The 22,500-nt window shown below is 42.5% G+C and overlaps 3 protein-coding genes across 3 annotated transcripts in view; 2 read left to right on the forward strand and 1 right to left on the reverse strand.

Moving 5' to 3' along the window:
- Positions 1–2,927: 2,927 nt before the first annotated feature.
- Positions 2,928–14,057, forward strand: wipi2 (WD repeat domain, phosphoinositide interacting 2). Its single transcript, XM_084071749.1, has 12 exons — positions 2,928–3,157; positions 4,494–4,576; positions 5,183–5,352; positions 5,670–5,766; positions 7,086–7,183; positions 7,557–7,649; positions 7,819–7,889; positions 8,196–8,309; positions 8,673–8,837; positions 9,543–9,650; positions 9,852–9,949; positions 12,026–14,057. The coding sequence occupies exons 1-12, from the start codon at positions 3,084–3,086 to the stop codon at positions 12,136–12,138; spliced, it is 1,284 nt and encodes a 427-aa protein (XP_083927875.1). The 5' UTR covers positions 2,928–3,083; the 3' UTR covers positions 12,139–14,057.
- A 1,615-nt stretch (positions 14,058–15,672) lies between these two features.
- On the forward strand, positions 15,673–18,335 carry LOC311055843 (E3 ubiquitin-protein ligase TRIM39-like). Its single transcript, XM_084072110.1, has 2 exons — positions 15,673–15,853; positions 16,472–18,335. Exon 2 carries the CDS (start codon positions 16,474–16,476, stop codon positions 18,055–18,057), a length of 1,584 nt encoding a protein of 527 aa, XP_083928236.1. The 5' UTR covers positions 15,673–15,853; positions 16,472–16,473; the 3' UTR covers positions 18,058–18,335.
- Positions 18,336–20,153: 1,818 nt separating this feature from the next.
- LOC311054685 (myosin-16-like) overlaps positions 20,154–22,500 on the reverse strand; it is a gene marked incomplete at its 3' end in the record, with an annotated part of 29,978 nt that continues 27,631 nt past the window's right edge. Inside the window, exons 41-44 of the mRNA XM_084070689.1 lie at positions 22,495–22,500; positions 21,848–22,018; positions 21,267–21,467; positions 20,154–20,345 (exon numbers count right to left, since the gene is read on the reverse strand). The exon at positions 22,495–22,500 is cut by the window's right edge and continues 120 nt beyond it. Of these exons, the coding sequence (XP_083926815.1) occupies positions 20,154–20,345; positions 21,267–21,467; positions 21,848–22,018; positions 22,495–22,500 (570 nt within the window). The remainder of the gene's footprint in view (positions 20,346–21,266; positions 21,468–21,847; positions 22,019–22,494) is intronic.

Consider the following 22,500-nt stretch of genomic DNA (forward strand, 5'->3'; position numbering starts at 1 on the left):
CATGACACCATTGCCAGGCTAAAACGCTGACCTTTCACCAACAACAGTAGCCTATGTTGGCCTTTGAAGTTTACAAACTTTACACATATAGTTCTTTTTGAGCAGGGTGCACTTGGATAGTCCTATTTTCAACCCCCTTCTCATCATCACCCATATTAAACAAAATAAACAATTGTTTAATGTTTTGATGCAGTGTGCCATGCCATGCTGTCTTTGTCTTTCTCTTTCAACATGTGTAACTCTCTCTTCCAGATACATCTCTTTTACTGCTGCTGTTTGGATTTGCCAAGGAGGAAATTAATGAATTAAGCTGAGCAAAAGCACTGATGTTCTTTTTCCCATATAAAGGCGTTTCATGCATAATTATAGCTTACTTCATTAGCATCAACGAAGAAACCTATGCCAATGATGACTAATCATTTTGACATTTGTCTAACCATGTATTGATTATTAATCATCAATCATCCAAGGATCAGTATATGTGGAGCATTGTTAAATGCAGCTTTCAGGAACTTTTCCTTGGTTGAGTATTTAAATTTTGTAATACTTTATAGTTCTACTCCACTACATCTCCAACTTTCTTTTGATTACTTTAGTTATTAGTTATTTGCAAATTTAGATTATTAATACAAAACAATCTACATTAACTGATAAATTGTGATACATGCAGTAGGCGATTATAGGTTAACCAACCCAACAGCATATTAAGTAATTAAAATTAAAACCACTTTACCAGCTACAACATTAAAGTGATGAACACATTAATGTATTATTAATTACAATCCAATAATGTGATTGGGCCATTCTTTTACTTGAGCAGTGGTGTAAAGTAACTAAGTACATATACTGTACTTAAGTACAATTTTGAGGTATTTTGACTTTAGTGGAGTATTTCCAATTTTCTATGCTTTTACTTCTACTCCACTACATCTCTGAGGAAAATATTGTACTTTTACTCGACTACAATTATTTGAAAACTTTAGTTACTAGTTACTTTTTAGATTTAGATTTTTATTACTAAACATACATTAACCCCTTAATTGTGGCGTTGTGAGGTTGTAGATCTGCTATTTTTAAAAGATTTTTATACATTTTGAAAACTTGAAATGGGACATTCTGCATAATGAGTACTTTTACTTTTGGTACTTATGTATATTTTCATGCCAACACTTTTGTACTTTTACTAAAGTACATTCTGAATACCAGGCTTTTACTTGTAACAGAGTATTTCTACATTGTGGTATTGATACTTTTACTCAAGTAAAACATTTGAGTACTTCTTCCACCACTGTACTTGAGTAAAAATCTGAGTAGGCCTAATACTTCCTCCACCACTGACAGAACCTGGCTGGCAGTTTGTCAGCATGGTGGCATGAGTCCTTAATGCAACACAATTCAGTTTGTCCGGTCAATCCGGACCTCCCATCTTGTGCTTTTAAGGCTGTTGTCAAGGTGACCACAATCCACACGATTGACTTGCACTGCTAGGGTCCCTTTTCTGTCCAGGTGACAGGTCCAGAAGACCTACAAATTAGTCAAACATGTCTTTCTTGAGTCTCTAATAGAACTGGTGCATTCTAATTACGTCCAATTTGTAGGCCAACTATTGTAGGAACTGGTGTTAAAATTCAACAAACATCCCAATTCTTAATTGGCCTTACACTCACATTCTAATTTAGACTCACTTGAACTCCCTCTATGCCCATTAGACAGTGAGCCCTCACTCCACACAACATAGGAGATGGAGAACCAGTCACTTTCATACGTAGCAGCTCCAAGCCGCTAGAGGTCACTATTGTACATGTTTTAATGGTTTTAGCCTCTTGGTCAGTTATAACCAGGTTATAATATCGGCACCATCAGCAGTGGTGTTTTTGATTGACTGAACACTTTATTTAGAAGTTTGCAGGGAAAAAAAGCACATGGAAGTACAGTTCAAAATACAAGGTCAACTAGGATTGAAAAGCCCCAAAAAGCCACTGGCTTGTTACATTTACTCAAGTACTGTACTTAAATACAATTTTGAGCTATTTTTCAATTATCCAATTTCCAGTACTTTTACTTCTATTACACTACATTTCAGAGGCAAATATTATACTTTTACTCCACTACAACAATTATATGAAAAAAATATTTTTTAAAAAGAAAAGAGTACTTTTCCACCGTGAATTCCAGCATGAATACTCAGATTATTTACAACACGTTTTCCCATCGGTGTATATGTTTTAAAAAGCAAATAGACTTGTCTGTGTCGTGACCATAGGGTGGTGACATGATACTACGTTTTCATCGTCTTCACAGTCACACAATACTGTCTGAGGAAAAAGGATGTTCTGTCCCTTTAAATGTATTTCACGCCGCAGCTCAAAATAGCAGATCTACAAGCTCACAACACGTCTCGGAATTCACGCGTTGTGGGCTTGTAGATCTGTCATTTTTGGAGCGCGACACCGTCGTACGACGGACTATCGCAACAGAGCATGCGCGGTAGGGAAAGAGTAACAGCCCTGGCAGTGTTGCCATGACGGCTTATTATAAGCGACTTTGGGCTTCTTTTTCCTGTAAAGTTGCTTGTGATGCTTGTAGCTGGGGGTTGCGTTTTTGGGGCTTGTTTCTTAAATGTACTTGCTTATTTAGGCTTGCTTCCAATTTTAATTCTTATTCTAACCACTGGTTCTCACATATTTTCATGAAAATGTTTTGTGCCAGGAAAAGCATTTGTGTTCTTAGAATATTAAAACAAATATATATTCCAAATATTCCACTTTTGTTGCTAGAGTTTTTGAAAATAGCAGATCTACAAGCTCAATGCGACGCGTTGGGAGCTTGTAGATCGGCTATTTTAACGTGCTCGTGTTGCTTCTTCTGGCTTTGTTTTCCTAGACCTGGTTGCTTGGTTTCTCCCACAGATTGTGGCAACACTGAGCCCTGGTGAAAAACAACAACAATCACTGGAGGAACAAGGCTAAAAAAGAAGCGATGGGAGCTCCTCTGTTGCTCAGCCTCTGATCACAGTTACAAACCTATAAACTGCTGCTATATTTCTCACCGGAGCTTCGACATAAATAAATGGTGTCGAGCCCATGAACCTGGCCAGTCAAAGCGGGGATGCTGGCGGAAGCCAGCTCCTCTTCGCCAACTTCAACCAGGACAACACGTAAGGAAGGGCCGGGGAGGATGAGGAGAGAGGCCGGCTCTATGGGGGATCCACTGTGGCCTGGTGCTCTGACGTTAGCATGCTTGGCTAATAATGGCTACACAGATAGACAGACAGACTGCATGTCATGAGCCCCTCCGATATGTGACATAAACGTGTTATTTCTCTTGCTATAGCTCAGGGGTCCGGGACCCCTATAGGGGGTCCTCAGAGTTACTACAGGGGGGCCGCCAAATCTTTGTGTGATAGGATTTTTCTTTTCTTTTGTACATTAATCACTTGAACACTAGTAGCATCCCTTTTCTGTGGAGAACTTTAGCCAAAAATAGCACATCTACAAGCTCACAACGCCTCGCATGTGAGCTTGTAGATCGGCTATTTTTGGCAAAGAGGTATTGGTGTAGAGGGGGAAAAAGAGCAAGTAAAAAAATAAAAGTTTAAACTGAAACACAATTTTATACAACATAGATAGGGGACTGGGGGTCCCTGCTTCATCGCTCACCCATCTAGGGGGAACCTTGGCCTGAAAAACGTTGAAGACCCCTACTATATCCCTTTTATTTCACCAAATTGTCACTATTTACAGCCCATCGTTAGCTGTCGATAGCACTGATGTGTAGCGTAGCAGACGCTAACTTTAGCTAACACAACACGCAGGAGGTGTCATTGCTCTCATGTAACACGAAAGCCATGTAGTAAAAAGTGAATGCAATGCAGTTAAAACTATTGAGATCATAATGTCAGTTGAACGTGGCTAACGTTAGCACCTTTTTGTTTTGGTGGTTTTATCATATACTTACATGTACAGTGTTGTAAGGCACCAATGCATCTCCATTGTGTTTGGTGTACAGTTTAAAATGTAATGTTGGTATGAGTGACATTCAGTTAAACTAGGTTTGCTGATCACTGTCCTTGATCAGAGATGCTTGTTAATGTTATTGCAACACATGTTATTGTGTCGTCTGTGAGCCTGCCTGCCTGCCTGGGTCACTGTCACCATGTGGTGACACAGCCTTTGGTGACAGTGACTGGGAAGCGTGGTTGACACAGGGAGAGGAAACAGCCAAAAGGTCTCTCTCTCTAGTGTTATTTTTGGTAGGACTCCATGTGATGTGCTTCAATCACATGCTAAAGGCTCGGGATTCGCAATGTATACACAGGACATTTCTCAGTGTTTATTTGAATAAATGTATACCTATTATTGAGGATTTTTGCTATATATTGTGTTTGTGTGTGTGCGTGCGTGCGTGCATGTGAGAGAGAGACACTTTGTGTGTCATCTTTCTGCATCATTGTTAGATAATTGCTACTGGTGTGTGTACATCACTTTGCACAGGTCCTTAGCTGTTGGCACTAAATCAGGATACAAGTTTTTCTCCCTCTCATCTGTGGACAAATTGGAGCAGATTTATGAATGTAGTGAGTATCTTCCATTGCTTTGTTCTTTTGCTGTCATCCCTGTGTGTATGCCCGCTACATTTTGTCTGTGTGTGGGTAGAATGAGTATGACAATAAATAATTGATTTATATCTTGTTCAAATTTGTTCTGCTCATAGTCATTTTCCATAGCCATTTGCAGTGCACCATTATGTTAATGGTTAATCAACATTAACACACAACTCATAAGCCAAGATGCGATTACTGCACATCAGCAGCACGTACACAATGCTTTAAATATTCATTAACCACTTAAACTACAGTATCCATATTGTGGGGAAAACGTTTGCTGAAAATAGCAGATCAAGCTCACAATGCGTCCGCTTGTAGATCTGCTTGTAAATCTGCTTAAAGATATTTAATGTAAAGCGAAAAACAGAAAATATATCCCTGAGGGACTCCGGTCAACAATATAGGGTTTAAGTGGTTATGTTTGCCTGAGTTTCTTTTCTACTTTTGACTACTGAATCTGGATTCTGGACAGAATTATCATTGCTCAGTGGACTATGACACATACTAAATTTATGTTTGTCTGTGTCATGGGTTTGATTCATTAACTGTCTGTCTGTCTGTCTCAATCTTCCTCAGCGGACACGGAGGATGTGTGTATTGTGGAGCGTCTGTTCTCCAGCAGTCTAGTGGCTATTGTCAGTCTGAAGGCGCCCCGGAAGCTCAAAGTTTGTCATTTCAAGAAGGGAACAGAGATCTGTAACTACTCCTACTCCAACACCATACTGGCTGTCAAACTCAATAGACAGGTAGAGAGAAAACGCATACACCATGCAAGCACACATACACATTCCTATACAGTTTCATTTGTACAATTATGCATGGTCTCTTATTTCAACAGGCAGGCAGAAGCCCATTAGTCACTCACACACGCATACACTGGCCCACAATTCAACAGAGCGATTTCATCAAACACAACATAGACACATTTTGCTTGATGCTTTCTCATAAAAAAGCTTTCTTATTTGTGTTTCCTGACTTTCCTCTGTATTGTGGGCAGACAGAATGCAGTGGCATGGTCCTGTTGTGTTGGTCTTTGATGGTGGTGTTATATTTCCTTTTATAGAGGCTCATAGTTTGTCTGGAGGAGTCACTGTACATCCACAACATCAGGGACATGAAAGTCCTGCACACCATCAGAGAGACCCCACCCAACCCCACAGGTGAGTTTACAACAATGGCCAAGATGATCTCATACTGCCTGTGTATCTCTTGTGTTTTCTCTGTCACTCGGAGCTTGAAAAATCACACCCTGTGTGAAGGTAGCGGCGCCTTTGATACATTATGTCATCGACATGTGTTTATAATGTGTTTATAGCCATGTGTCACGTGAAGCTTGACCAATCACTTTGTTGACGGGTCTGACCAATCAGAACGTTGACGGGTCTGACCAATCAGAACGTTGACGGTGAACACGGACAAAGTCAGGTATAGAGCAGGATCCGCTCTATACCTAAAGGTATAGAGCGGCTAGCGCCGCTAAAAAATATTTAATAAGCATGACCCCAAAAAAAAAACACTTTCAGTGGCGCCATGGTAATTAAACCACTTAAACCCTACACTTAGTTTTTTTTTTTTTATAAATAATTTTTATCCCACGATTTTGTAACCCACATTTTTTCACCCAGTGCCAATTGCCTATGTAATCCTGGGCACTACCTACCCTCTGCCAGCCTAGGGAGAGCCCAAGCTGAAGCTCATGCCTCCTTCAATGCATGAGGAGCAAGCAGGCCGCTTCTTATCACCCGACAGGGGGGAGTTTCCCTGGTTGGACATAGCGCGTGGAAGGAACACGTTATTCCAACCAGTTCCCTTCTCCTCCATCAGGCGCCCCGGCTGACCAGGGGGAGGCAGTATAGTGACCAGGATTACTACATGTTTTTGTGAGGGTATTAACTACCCTAGGAGACACGGGGAGAACATGCAAACTCCACACAGAGTAGGCCCTTTCACCAACCCCACCTAGGGTATGGGCGCCGATGACGTGGAGGAGAGAACACGCCCCCAGCGCCCACAGCGTCCCTGGCGGGAATCGAACCCAGGACCTTCTAGCTGTGAGGCGACAGCGCTACCGACTGCGCCACCGTGCCCCCTACCCTACACTTAGTTGACTGTATACCCAAGGGCTCTTTACTAGACCCCCCTCCTGTTTTTGCTCTACTCTAAATATAGGGATGGTAGGGTTCAAGTAGTTTAATCCCTCATAAATGAACATTTACATGACAGATATTATGTTATAGCCATATAGTCTTGGCCAAGGATACATGACTGCATCTGTGACCTTTCTATTACAGGATTGTCACTCTAAACCCTATTTTACCCTAGAACCCAAATGTATGCACTCACTGGTCATTTAAAACTCACCCCCATGCCCTACCGTTTGTAATTGAGTTCCTTATATAATGTATGATCTACAAAGGTCAGATACATGTGATAGTGTAATTAACTTGCCTTTCTCTGCATTCTCCCTCACATTCTCTAGGTTTGTGTGCCCTCTCCATCAGCAATGATAATTGTTACCTTGCCTACCCTGGCAGTGCCACGATAGGAGAGGTCCAAGTGTTTGACACTGTCAACCTGGTAGGTCAACACACACACACACAAACACAGGCCCCTTTGTATGTGTGTTAAGTTGGTATATCCTCCTGTATATGCACTTCTGTTTAGGAGTAGTGCTGTGTGTTGTTAAGTCAGTATCATCCTCTTGTATGTGCACTTCCGTTGAGGGGTAGTGTTCTGTGTTGAATTGGCATCGATGCAGACTCGCTGTCAGAGGGTTTTATAGTCTGCTTCCGGGTGGGAGAGCCTTCGTTCAGTGTGGTGAGCCCTTAACGTGAATGCGCAAATGGAGATGGAGTGGATTGGAATGACATTGAGCCGCACACTCAGGGGAGTATGTGTCTAACACTGTGTGTAATCTGTTAGTGACTGTCTGTGCATTTCTCTGTTCTAGCGGGCGGCTAACATGATCCCAGCCCATGACAGTCCTTTAGCTGCATTGGCCTTTGATGCTAGTGGAACCAAATTGGCCACAGCCTCGGAGAAGGTATGACCTAGCCTGTCGTTCAATCTCCAGTTTGTAGTAATGTCAGTCAGTGTGGTGCCCTAGCTTTACTGCAGGGGGACATTCATAAACCTCGTTCTCATTTTCCAACACTGACAATATACTGTATGTCTTACATCTGTGCTGTTTTCTATCTTTCAATACTCCTCAGGGTACAGTGATTCGTGTCTTCTCCATCCCAGAGGGACAGAAACTCTTCGAGTTTCGACGAGGAGTCAAGAGGTAGTGAAATTATTTACAGACGACTCATATAGTTCACTCAGTTCAGTTACTCAGCATTTAGATCTTACACAAGCAAATTGGTGTGTGTGTGTGTGTGTGTGTGTGTGTGTGTGTGTGTGTGTGTGTGTGTGTGTGTGTGTGTGTGTGTGTGTGTGTGTGTGTGTGTGTGTGTGTGTGTGTGTGTGTGTGTGTGTGTGAGACTTGAATTACTCTATTTGTGAGGGCAAAATGTCTGCACAAGTATTGTAGAATTTGAGAAATAGACATTCTTGTCCTCCTAAAATGTTGATGTCCTCACTCTTCTAGGTGTGTGAGTATCTGTTCGCTGGCGTTCAGTATGGAGGGCCTCTACCTGTCTGCCTCCAGCAACACAGAGACGGTTCACATTTTCAAACTAGAGACGCAGAAGGAGAAGTATGTGTGAGTATACCTTTTATTACCCACTTGAGCCTAAGTGTGATGGTGTCGCCGCCGTAAATAACTGATGTACAAGTGTGCGTTGCATTTTCCACTTGTAAATCAAGTTATTTACTCAGTTATTTTCGGTGAGGAAGACTGTCGTGTGACCTCATCCTACTGAAAGTGTCGCTGAGACGGTCAGACTGCTATTTCTTACTCATTTTCTTATGCTCCTTGTAATTCTAGAAACTGGTTTCTCACTGTGTGTGTGTGTGTGTGTGTGTGTGTGTGTGTGTGTGTGTGTGTGTGTGTGTGTGTGTGTGTGTGTGTGTGTGTGTGTGTGTGTGTGTGTGTGTGTGTGTGTGTGTGTGTGTGTGTGTGTAGCCCAGCGGAGGAGCCCACCACATGGGGAGGGTACCTGGGGAAAGTGCTGATGGCGTCAACCACCTACCTGCCAGCCCAGGTCACAGAGATGTGGACCCAGGGACGAGCCTTCGCCACCGTACGACTGCCCTTCTCTGGACACAAGAACATCTGTGCCCTGGCTGTGTGAGTACACACAAATGCAAACACATACATCTCTCAAACAAAACATACATAGCCATGTGAGACATGTTTTCAGTGTTTCGTTGTGTGTATGTACTGTAGGCTGTGCACCCTTATAAGGCTATAACTGTTGGTGTTTTCAGATGAATCGCACCGTAGCCATAGGGGCCTGTCTTTATATTCCAGATTCCAGTTTATTTGCCACTCACTCATACAAGTGCAAGCAGCAAAATGTTTATTTGCTGTTTACAAAATAAGAGACGGTGATGCTGGTTCACCTCAGTAGCATATCTGGAACATGTCTGGAGTATGCTAGGCACGGAGAGCATGTCTGGAGAATGCCAGGCTCAGAGAGCATGTCCAGAGCACGCCAGACACAGAGAGTCAAACAAATCAATCCCACCGTCTCATCTAATTTTGAGTAGCTACAGCAGGAACCATGACTTGCAGTTTCCCATGATGATGTCATGCTAACTAACCGCCCCCCCCCCCCTCAACAAAAAAAGGAAAGAAAAAGGGACAACTCAAGAGATTACTTATGAGGCCTAAATGATTTAGTGTCTATTTTTCTAAATACTGCGTAGAGACTGCATATGGTCACTGTCTGTTCTTGCCTTAGAACAAGTACTGAGTGTGTATGCGTAGTGTGTCTGTGTTTATCTTTCTCACTGTGTTTCTCACTGTGTGTGGTTGTCTTTGCTGAGACAGGATCCAGAAGATCCCACGGTTGCTAGTAGCGGCCGCTGATGGCTACTTGTATCTGTACAACCTAGACCCTCAGGAGGGAGGAGAATGCACACTTATGAAACAGCACAGGTAACACACACACACACACACACACGGAACGTGCTGTACTGCCTCTGCACTATGTGTAAACATGAATACACACACACACACACACACACACACACACACACACACACACACACACACACACACACACACACACACACACACTTGTGTGTGTGTGTGTGTGTACATGTCTCATTACTGTGTCGGTCCTTGTGTTGTGTCCAGGTTAGATGGCAGCACTGAGGCGCCCAACGAGATCTTGGAGCAGGGGTCACATGATCGCCCACTGGTGGCTCAGACCTACGGCACTGCAGTTACTAAAGGTATAGTGCAAACATGCCTCGCATGTGACACACTGGTAAGATAAGAAGCTTTACATTTAAGTTAATCATTAACCAAACTGTAACCTGTTTAAAAGGAAACATAAAGTCCACATCAATGATTCGCAACAAGCTGAAATGAACCGTTGGATGTCGGTGCAATTTTGGGGTTTTTGTTGCAAGTGGTTGAAGTTGCAACTAGTTGCGTTGCGAATCATCTGTGTAATAAGTAAGCCTTGCCGAGCCATGAGGCCCATACGGCAGGGGCCTATCTCCTGTCTCTGTAGTGTGAGGCAGCTTGAAGTACATCCCCTGGACATGACGCTAGTACAGGAGTATTCAACTAGATTAGACAGGGAGCCAAAATTGTTATATGAATTGAGGTCGGGGGCCACAGGCCTATGTAAACAAAAAAATAACAAAATGTTCATGGCTAACCGCTTAACCGGTAACTGTCAAGACATTTGTAACCAGTTAATACCATTACCTTAATATTTATTTGTCATTTAATTGTTAGTACAAATGCACTTTTCCCCCCAACCGTAAGTGGTGCCTGGAGGCAGATGCACAGCCACCACGTAAGACTGCAATTCTGCCTTCAGTTAAACACAGGGAAATAAAATATCATGCACACTTCAAGACAAGCTGACAATAGACCTGAGGGCTGTGGGATTTCCTTTTCAAAACTTTTTGTTTGGAATCTTTTCTGAGAAATGTCCTGATCATCTGCACACACACACACACACACACACACACACACACACACACACACACACACACACACACACACACACACACACACACACACCTAGCCTATACTTTGTGTTGTGCAAGTAACAGCTGCATACTTTTACTTTTTGTTGTGCCGAGAGTCATTTACTGGAAATGGCCTGATCTGCTGTAAAGCAGAGGTTTTGTAATGAACACTGAACATTGTATTGTCATAGTAACAAGGCAGACAGCTGCCAACTTTCACTTTGACTTGTGTCTAGAGAGTCATTTACCTGAAATCACTTGATCTGCTCACAATATCGATACGATACTATTATTATTATTTCCCCCAAATTATAATCAACATTGGCCATCATCTTCATTTTAAAAGTCCATAAACAAGTGGAGTAAGTTCTCACTATAAACCACATTGTTTCAGAGGACATATAGACACTAATAACAAATATAATATAAATACTGACCCATAAAGATGAATGCCACTAATGTCATAGTCATATTCTTGTCATCTGGACTTTACCAACCATGTGTAGCCTAGTTATTAACAACAGCTTTAACACAATATCTATAAGCCAGAGAGGGTCGCTCCATGTAACTATTTTTGTTTACATGAACCACGTGACTGGCGCTGTTTCTGCCCCCTCATTAGTGCAACTCTCTAATACAAGGTTCTGATGTAGACCTATTTGACAGTGCAGAAACATAATTGCCTTGACATTAACGAGCGACAACGAGCATCAGCTGGACAAATACACACACACCTCCCCTCTGCAGTGCTCTAAAGTCTCATTTCTCTCCAAAAGCCCTTGAATACGATGGAATATGATTATTAAGGATTACTGTGATTATGGTAAGCTCACATTTCATATCGCACACACCATACCTGTAACTTTCACTAACCCCCCAAAAAACATTTTTAATTAATTGAAAATCGACTAATTGCTCCAGGGGCAACATGAAAGGTCCCTGTGGGTCGCATTTGGCCCGCGGGCCGCCAGTTGAATATCCATGCGCTAGTAGGTCGCAGGGACTTACCCCAATCCAACCCTTGATGCTGAGTGCCATACAGGGAGCCATTGGGTGCCATTTTTAGTCTTTGATGTGACCATCAAAGACGGGGGATCGAACCCCGACCTCCCAGTCTCAGGGTGCACACTCTAATCACAAGGCCACTGAGCTGGTGTGGACTGGACTTAAGCCAAATATTTCTTGCTTACTTTGTGGCATTATTTCTGTGTTTTATCTGAATATAATGTTAAACAAGAACGTCAGTTGTTACGTACCAAGTTGCTTTGGGAGCTTAGAGTATATTCCCGGTGTAGGATTTGACCCTTGAACTGTGTCTCCTAGGTTACTGTGAGGAGCAGGGCGCTGTGGGAGGGGCAGGCTTGGAGGACGACCTCAATGACCTGCGATTGGAGGAGGAGAACGAGCAGCCGCCACTCATCCTGGAGACTGACTGAAGGATGGCTGCAGCGATCAATCAGAGGGCTCCTCTGGCGCTGCTATGAACATGTGACACAAGGGGAGGGAAGGGCAGGATTAAAGGCGGGGTGGGCGTGTGGAGCATTTAAACGCTCAAGCACTCAAGAGCCCATCTCGTCAGTCTGTCTGTCCACGTACATGTCTACCTTTCTTCTCCCTACCCTCCCTCCTCCCGTCTCTCGCTCCCTGATTCAATTTGCCCCCGCCCCCCCCCCCCAGTTCCCCTGCGCGGGTGAACTTGAAGCTTTGCATGTACATGTGCCAACCGCTTAAAAAAAACAACCCATGAAACATTCAAACAAAAACAAAAGTGCTCCTATGCGAACACCTGGTGAAAGAGTGTTTTGGAGCCTGTGTGCCCAACATCCTCTTTGCAAATGTAGCTCTTGTCTCCAGGTAGTCACACACACGCACACACTCCCTTAAATTGAATTGGTCATCCTATAAGTGCCTCTCTGCCCTGTCGTCATGGTTTGTTTTGTTTCAAGAGGGTTGATTTCCTCCCTCTGGCTAATAAAAGCTGTTTTATTTTCCAGTTTGATTCTAATCCTGTGTGTGTGCGTGCGCGCGTGCGTGCGTACGTTTTAATTTCTGACCCTCTCCTCACACACACCCTCTCCTATACACGTCCCTGCCAGAAGTGAGGTGTATTGCAGTGGTAGGGTGTGTGTGTGTGAGAGTAGTAGTTCACTCTGAAGTTTTGGTTTTATCTTTCGAAGAATGTTGTCGAACCTTTTGGCATGAGGCAGAGAATACACTATATACAATACTTTTGAATGTGTGTGTGTGTATGCAGGCTGATACGTGTGTGCGATAGAAAAAGATTATGCAAGATGAAATTGTGTGTGTGTGTGTGTGTGCGCGTGTGTGTGCGCGTGCGTGTCCGCACTGGGCATTTACATCCGCGAAACATTTAGAAATTAGCCTTCAATTGTTATAGTTGGCACAGTCCACATGGCACAGTGGACCTTTCTACCCTTTTCCCCCTCTATAAGGCCTGCAGCCATTGGTTGACTTAAATCTCTATTACTCATATCTGTCTCTGTCTCTCTCTTTTTCTTTTAAATCTACGTAACCAATCATTTGTCATGCGTAAGAAAACATGCATGGTGGTGTTGATGTGGTACTGTGTCCTTACATGAAAGACACGAAGATGATCAAATGAGTCATGAGACAGATGGACATAAAGGAACTCTGGTCCCAAATGAAAGTTCTCAGCGCTGCGGTTGTAAGCCCATCAGCTGCACTGTTGAGAGTTATCCTTCGCATCTTCCTTAATGCTTGATTTATACAGATCTACAAACTCGCAACAGAACGTGACGCGTGGTAGGCTTGTAGATTGGGTATTTTCAGCGCGCAACGCCCTCATACAACAAGTATAATGCCTGATTTATACCTGAAAATAGCAGATCCACGAGCTCATAACACATTGCGGTGCGATGCTTTACGAGCTTGTAGACTAGCAATTTTTGGTACGCAACACCGGCAACTAAGTATAAATCACCCTTGAATCAGGCTCGACACATTTCTGCTCCTCTCTGTACTTTACTTGATGTGGCAAGATATCTCACCACTGGACCATGTTACCAGGCGATGCTGTGGATTCAAGCTTTTTTAGACATTCTGGGGTCTCTTTGTCGGCTGTGCAGGAGCTGAACTGTGGGTTTTAATTTGGCCGGCCTGACACGTAGTGCTTGAGGCTCATCATTTTGGTCCAGAATTCTGCATGGTTTCCCGTTCTCCTTTGATATGTGAGGCGTAAAGGTTAAATCGCTAAAAAGAAGGCTAGCAGTGGGGGAGTTGGAGTGTGAGACGTTTTCTAATGATTTTGTATAAAAACAAATGTGAAATGTTCATCTGAAACTAAAATGAAAATAAAATCCATGTTGATGTATTATGGTTGCTGGCTTTTTGTTTTGTACATTTATTTGTAAAAAGTTAAGATGCAATGTGACAAGAAATGTAAGAATCATTGCTTTTGTTTGTATTCAACATTGTCCGAGTGTGTGAGAGAAAATGGTTTATGCTATTAACTGAGGACTGTACTGTTTAGTGCAGGAGTGTATCCCTGTTTCACAATGCACTAGACTCCTGGGAGATGGATTGCTGAGGTGGAGAGCAACACCTACCATCAGCTCCCAGTACTTGGTTTAATACCGCACAACTTTCCGCACCCAAGCCGTGCTACACCTACGCTGAGTTTCGCATTAAAGGAATAGTTCACCCCCAAAATGACTTTTTCTATCGATTAGTCACCCCATGGAGACTTGAATTCATTCATTTTTGTTTTTGTTGCATTCCTAAGCCAATAATTTGATAACCGACAGTGGTTCCGGTAGGAGACACAAAGAGTCTCTTTTGTATCTCCTACCGGAACCGCTGCCTACCGGTCCGCTGGTCATCAAATTATTGGCTTAGGGATAGGGGTTGGGGTGACAGTGAGCTTGGGGTGACTAATCAATAGAAGAAAATATTTTTTGGGGGTGACTACCTTTAATATATTCTTGAAGTTCTACAGTACTGTTTTTATTATAACACTTTGTGTTGAAGCAATTTGGACTCACTCACAATTGAATCAATTAATAATAAGCTTGACACTACAAGGTCTGCCTAATTTCTTTTTAATGACAGTCCAGGTATTGTGTGGACTTAGTAAAGAAATAATTTGCATCTATACTAGGCAGACAGTGGCTTACAGTGGCTGCCAAGATATTGCATAAGAAAAAGACATTAGATGTTAACATCTTGCTTGTGATCATTTGCAATGGCATTTTGCACTGTATAAAATGACTAAGCATGTTTTGACCACCTTGGTGGTCATTCCTTCTGAACTAATCAATGACAACTTGAACACATATTTTCGTTTTTTGACAATATTTTAACAAGCCTATTCATACCTACTTTATATGCTACCTACTGTACTTGCAATTAATTGAATTAAACTCTGGCACAGCTCCATGATTTGAGATGAGAGATGTGATAGGATTGCCTGATTTCTCCTTACATCTCCCTCATCACCCAGCTTTTAGTCAATCTCATTAAAACAAGCACTTTGAAATGCATTTCAATATTAAAACAGGACATTATCATGAGTCTCTCTCACGCTCAATATTGCATTGGCTATTTCAGGGGTCTTCAACGGTATAGCCTGGGGTCCGGGACCCCTAGGAGGTCCTCAGAGTTACTACAGGTGGGCTGCCAAATCTTTGTGTGATATGATTTTCCTTTTTACATTTATAACCACTTGAACCCTAGCATCCCTTTACTGAGGAGGACTTTAGCCGTATATGTTTCTATATATAGAGGGGGTCCCTGCTTCATCTCTCTCTCTCAGCTAGGGGGTCCTTGGCCTGAAATGTGGAAGACCCCAGGGCTATTTTGCTCACCCAATATTGCCATCTAGTGGTAAATGCAAGGATCTGATGATGCCTGCCCCTATAAAGTGTTAACTTTGATGAGGAAGAGAAAACAGGAGGATCATTCTGAAGGGGAGGTGCATCTCTCTATTTCTCAGGAACGAAACCACTGTAGTTCTGCAGAAACGATTCTGAATTCCAAAATCTCAACTGTAACGATTCTTAAAGCATTTTCACATCAGAGATAGGTCTAAGTCATCACATGCTCCCTTCTTTTGAAGGTGTTTAAAACCAAGACTAAGGATTTTCAGAAAGAGAAGCTTCTACATCCAAACAGGTTGGTTCAACATTCCATCTTAGTGGATGTTATGACACTTCCTGTATGGAGTACTTGAATGTGTATGTTGTTTGTTGTTTGAACGTGTATGCTGTTTGCATTTTCCATTTATAGATATTTTTACGTATTTATATGGCAAGAAAAATAGACAGGACAGCACTCCAGGTTTATTTATTTAGGGGGTCTTGTTCATTATGTGCACTGGTAATTTGAATTTCACAACCAATGCAATTGTGTGGGATTAATTAAGTGCATTGTGGAAGAGTTGTGTTTCTATGATCTATCTTTTAGTAATCTAGTTTGTGACTCCCCTGCTGAGATAGTCCTGTTGTGCGGCACTTGTTAACATCTATACTTAACTTAACCGACCTATCTATCTCTTGTTTTGGAAATTGCTAGTACACACAAACATCAGTGTGGCAATTAAAAAGTCAAATTGGAGTGCTCTCCTTTGTATTTATCTTATTATTAAGCACTTAAAGAATCCAGTACCAAGTTTTCAGACTATAATCATGAGTTGAGTGCATTGTTTTTGCTCTCAGAGTGAGAGCATAAACTCTACTGATACAATATTAATTTGGCTTAATAAAACCTCCCCTCCCTTCTCTTCTCCTCCAGCTATGGCCTCTGCCAGCAGTTTCATATCAGAGGAACAGTTCCTCTGCTCTATCTGTCTGGATCTCTTCAGTCAGCCTGTAACTATTCCATGTGGACACAGCTTCTGCGAGACCTGCATCATTAAGTACTGGGACAGCAGTGAGTTCTGTCACTGTCCCATGTGTAAAAAACTTTTTCATCAGAGACCAGATCTTCTCTTTGTCAATACTCTGATCTCTGAGGTGGCTGCCCATTTCAGGAAATCTAAACAAGATGATCTCATGCCAGTGGAGATACCCTGTGATGTCTGCCCTGACACTAAGCTTAAAGCCCTGAAAAGCTGCCTGGTGTGTCTGGCTTCTTATTGTGAGACACATCTGGAGCCTCATCATAGAGATGCAGCTTTTAAGACGCACAAGTTAATTGATGCTGTAAGACTGGAGGACAGGATGTGTAAAGACCACGGCAAGATGCTGGAGCTCTTCTGTAGAAGTGACCAAAAGTGCATTTGCATCATGTGTTTAACAGAACATAAAGCTCATGACCCAGTCCCGTTAGAGGTAGAGTATGAAGAGAAGCAACCTCAGCTGGAGCAGAAAAAGGCAGAGGTACTGAAGATGATCCAGGAGCGACAGGAAAAGATTCAGCAGTTCAAAATCTCAGTAGAGCAGAATAATATAATTGCAGAAAGAGAAAAAGCAGACACTCTTCAGGTCTGCTCTGCTCTGGTGTCTTCCATTCAGAGAACACAGGCTGAGCTCATCGAGGTGATAGAGTTGAAGACAAGATCGGCAGCACATGAGGCAGATGGCCTCATCAAACAGCTGGAGGAAGAAATCACTGAGCTCCAAAGGAAAAGCATTGAGCTGGAGCAGCTCTCACACACTGAGGACCACCTCCACCTTCTTCAGAGCTTCCTCTCCCTCTCCACCTTTTCACAACTAACTAGTGGGTTTACACTGTCCTGTGAAGTGAGTGTGAAGACTACACGGACAGCTATCGCTCAGCTGCAGGACACACTGGATGGAGAAATGGAGAAGCTCCCTGAAGTCAAGCTAAAGAAGATTCAGCAGCAGTATGCAGTAGATGTGACTCTGGACCCTGACACAGCACATCCCAATCTTATCCTATCATTGGATGGGAAACAAGTGAAATATGGAAACACGAGGAAGACACTTCCTGATAAGTCAGAGAGATTTGATACAGTTCCCTGTGTGCTGGGAAAAGAGGCTTGTTCATCAGGAAAATATTATTATGAGGTTCAGCTTAAAGGGAAGACTGCATGGACTTTTGGTTTTGCTAAAAAGTCCATCAAAAGAAAAGGCAATGTGGACAAGCAATACTCTATGTTGCAGGTGATCAATGGAGGAAAATACTCAGCAAAGCATACATTTATCATACCAAAAACTGTAAAAATGAATCTGCAGAAGATTGGTGTGTTTGTAGATTATGAGTTAAAGCAGGTCTCGTTTTATGACATTGAAACCAGGGCTCTTCTAGCCTGCCACATTTGCAAATTCGATGAGGAAATCTACCCATTTTTTTCTCCAGTCATTCTCAATGGTGATGAACCAGCTCATCTGATAATCACTAATGTTAATCATTAATGAACTTAATGTAATGTATGTTTGTATCACTCTCGTTCTTGAGTTTTTTGGAAGGAAGTCGATTATTGCCGTTTTTAATTGCGGAAGTGCAGTAAGAAATAAAACATTAAGACATTCGAACAATACAATTATAAAAGCATTTTTGACTCATTGTACAAATACATCTGTAGACTCAAGATTAATGAGACTATCCAATGCATTCATTCGTGTATGTTGTCTTTCATCAATTGTTCTTCAGGTTATTATTACAGCACCAAGTGCCAAATAAAATTCCTTGTATGAACTGACAATGAAATGACAATAACATAAGACTGATTGTGATTGCAATAATGACCAAAAATATATAATTTCTCTTGCTTGTGGTTTATTAAGACTATACGGCAGACAGTCTACACACACTGTTAGCACACAGTAGTGACACACTCAGGTGGGTTCTCTATCGTTGATGTGAGAACACAGCTTACCCCACTACCTCTCTCCATCAAAAAGACACTAACATAGAGATGACAGAATATAAAACACATGCAAACACATTTAGACAAACAATATCTCTCACACAAAACAAACACACATCTGGTGGATTCTTGCATCCAATGTACTTTACAATATGAGAGTATAGGGAAGGTCCATGTTGGAATCAACCCATCCTGAGTTCCAGACCACCACAACAACAAAAACGCACACACTCATACAGACACAGGTATCATCCATCATCAAACACACACATACAGTACAATGATGGTATACATCAGTCTAGGCACACTGACAGTACATAGTAGGCTACGTATGGGTGCATACTAGAATTCTACCAACAACATACTATATGAACTCCTAAAACTAATAAGGATTAAGACTATCTGTGATGTTTAAGACTTATTTAAGACTTTCTAAGTAGGATGGGTCAGTGGGGGTTTTCTTAAGACTTCCAGGAGATCATGGAGTGTGAATTAATCTTCTCCCTGTTGTCAGATGTCCTCTGGAGGGAGGAGAGGGTGTGAGAAGGTGTGTGTCACTCTGTGGAGACAAACAGAAAGAGATAATTATTTGCTGGTATGTGATTTGGTTGCACCACCGCATTTGCACTGTTGTGACTGCAATTACATGATTACATATTGTGAGGGCAATTTTCCTGGTCCCTCACAAGAGAAATGGTTGTTTTATGATGAAAACAGATTTTACAATTAGGAAAATATTCCGGTTGGTGATTAGACCTTTAGAGGTTAGGTTTAGGGGTTAGGGTTAGAGTTTTCCCTATTTTATACATAGTACTTTGGGTGTACGTTGATGTCATACACCGGAAAAATAATATTATTTCTCAGCTATTTTCAATGCCGTCCTAAAATGTTAATGTCCATATTGTTGGGGTTACAAACACGCGCATGTGTGTGTGTGTGTGTGTGTGTGTGTGTGTGTGTGTGTGTGTGTGTGTGTGTGTGTGTGTGTGTGTGTGTGTGTGTGTGTGTGTGTGTGTGTGTGTGTGTGTGTGTGTGTGTGTGTGTGTGTGTGTGTGTGTGTGTGTGTCCTGGGCATGACGTTAAACTGCCCCGTTGTAACTACCATCGTCAATGTAGTAGGTGCAGTGGATGCATTTGCAACTTCTGTGGACTATGTAGCTTGCATACAAGAAAGCACTTCTCACCGGTGGAATCTACCAACAGCCGACGCTACCTGACGGCCAGGTGGGACTTCCAGGCCCATGAGAACAACTAGAGAGCGCTTTAACACCAAGCAGCAGTGCATGACTAAGAACTTAGTTTCCTCTGGTGATCCAGCCTAGGACATAACCACGGACTGGTTGTTGGAGGGTTTCGACAACTTGGGATGCCCAAAGACGAGGCAGAAAGGCTGGCAAAGTATTGTGCTGTCTCTGCTGCCATATGTGGCGAAGCCGCCGCTACTTGGAGTGCTGAGTGACATGTGTGTTGTATCATGAGGACACATCCATGAGTTTGTGAATGTAACCTTTACTGCGCCTAAAATATTTGTGTCCCTGTATGCTTTCCCTGTGTGTGGACATAAATAAATTGTTAAACTGTGTGTGTGTGTGTGTGTGTGTTCACTCACCTGTCTGTACTGTGTGCATGTGTGTTCCTCCACTAGTCATCGTGCCCTTTAGGCTTGGTGACCTGTACGATTTCCACGGAGGTGAAGCCCTTGGTGGTGGAGGCACGGTTCCTGGTCCTCATCTTGTTCAGGGCTACCTCTGCCATCTCTGCACGCTCCTCTGCATCGTCCAGCTCATGGACCGTCTTCTTGTACTTAGACAGGCTGCTGTTAGCCTGCTCCTCCTACATACCCATACAAAGCATTTGATTCATACATTCATATCATCTACATCAGGGTTTTCCAAACCTTTCAGTTGAAAACCAAAAGGATATATTTGGTGTCTCCCCGGGACCCAAACAAAACACAATATGAATGAACTACGCTTAAGTAGTCTATTTAACAGTGAAAATAGCAGATCTACCAGCTCACAATAAATACCAAAACGCTCTCCCCAAAACACAGTCGCCCTGGGGCAAATCCGGCGACCTCGGAATGGTCGGCACCTGGTATTCCAAAACGTAACCTCAGTAAACTATGCCTAAAACCTAACCTTATTCCTAGACTCAACCTCAGTAAAACCGTGCCTACACCTAACCTTTTTCCTAAACCTAACCTCAGTAAAACTATGTGTAACCCTAAACGTATTTTTCTAACCTTATTCTCAGTAAAGCAAATACAAGAATACAAGAACCGTTGGGGGCGAGCGTGTTTTGGGGCGAGCGTCCCGGTTACCCTCACAATGGGTTGCGATGCGACTCGTTGTGAGCTTGAAGAGCTGCTATTTTCACAAATTCTTAAACGTTTTTTAAATGTTTGGAATGTTTTAGGTTTTTAGAGGAAATTTCGGAAATTCTTTTGAAAAACCTTTGAATTCCTTTTTGAAAATGTACCCATAAAATTGGTTGCACAAACCCAAAATGGTCGAAGCACTGATCTACATTCACACGTTAAATTGTGTGTGTGTGTCTAAACCTGTTTGTGCAAACGTGTGTGTGTGTGTGTGTGTGTGTGTGTGTGTGTTTTCATTTATGACCACCTCCTATACACTGCCTTGTCAGAAGTGAAGTGTTTTGCACTAGTTCAGTGTAGTATGGTGTGTTTTCTTATTGTGATTCTGCTCTCGCTTTCACTCTCCCCCCTCCCCCTCATCTTGCAATACTCACAGCGTCCTCTATCTGTCGTTTGTAGGACTTGAGTTTGTTCTGCAGCTTCTCCACCAGCTCCTGCATGCGCTGGTTGGTCTTGTGGTCCTCCTCGGTCTGGAAGACCAGCTCCTTCAGACGACGCTCTCCCTTGCGGAGGTTCTTAACTGTCTCCACGTGACGTTTCTGCTCCTGGTCCAGATCATTATCCAGCTCCTTGATCTGGAAAATGTAGACGAGAAGAATCAACATGTGCTTGATATGATATGGTATATTATAATACGATGTATATTATACTTGATGATATGCTATTATTATATGTGATTATCTATGATAGCCTATATGATGAGATCTGGAAAGGTGGATGAGAAGAATCAACAAATGCGTGATATGATATGGTATATTGTGATATATTATTATGATATATATATCTCTGTAACTTCAATATAATATTCTTAACGACTAAAAGATCAATTCCAACCCTCCCCCCCAGTGTGGGTGTGTTGGTGAGGAAGGTAGAGCTGCTGCCACAGATGTCTAGATTCAGAAATGATAGTTCAAAATGTCCGCTGCCTCTGCAAAAGCTCAGACTGAACGGTTACCCTGGTCTCTAGCTTCTGGATGGTGCGTTTGCCAGCCTTCACGGCCTGCTGCTCAGCCTCCTCCAGCTTCAGAGTGAGGTCTCGCAAGCTCTGCTCCATGTTCTTCTTTATCTTCTCCAGGTGAGAGCTCCTGTCCTGCTCCTGACGGAGCTCCTCACACAGCCGTGTCGCCTGGAAACACGCACGCACGCGCGCACACACACACACACACACACACACACACACACACACACACACACACACACACACACACACACACACACACACACATGCAGATTCATATGCAGATGCAGATTCATATGCAGATGCATATGCAGATACATCCACAGATATACACTTATACACATATTTAAGAAGGCTGATGCGATGAAACTCATAAAGATCATATTTATTTGTCTAAATTCCACATAGTTGTAATTTATTCCTCATTTTGCCATTTCTTTTTTTCATCTCACAGCGGGCGGCAGGGGCTCAGGAGGTAGAATGACAATCTGGGAACCAGAACGAAACACTCAACCTCTAACTTTTAGCAGGTCGGTGCCTTGCATGGTTGCCTCTGCTGTTGGTGTATGAATGAGTGAATGTAAAGTGCTTTGGATAAAGGCACTATATAGACCATTTAAGTAAAGAAAAGTTCATATACTCACATCAGT

The sequence above is a fragment of the Gymnoscopelus microlampas genome (assembly GCF_963454915.1).
Source record: "Gymnoscopelus microlampas genome assembly, chromosome: 11".
Taxonomy (NCBI): domain Eukaryota; kingdom Metazoa; phylum Chordata; class Actinopteri; order Myctophiformes; family Myctophidae; genus Gymnoscopelus; species Gymnoscopelus microlampas.

Coding starts and splice junctions, on each gene's coding strand:
- wipi2 (XM_084071749.1), top strand. CDS start 3,084: ATGAACCTGGCCAGTCAAAGCGGGGATGCTGGCGGAAGCCAGCTCCTC. Junction 4,577..5,182: donor GGAGCAGATTTATGAATGTA/GTGAGTATCTTC, acceptor AATCTTCCTCAG/CGGACACGGAGGATGTGTGT. Junction 9,950..12,025: donor CGGCACTGCAGTTACTAAAG/GTATAGTGCAAA, acceptor TGTGTCTCCTAG/GTTACTGTGAGGAGCAGGGC.
- LOC311055843 (XM_084072110.1), top strand. CDS start 16,474: ATGGCCTCTGCCAGCAGTTTCATATCAGAGGAACAGTTCCTCTGCTCT.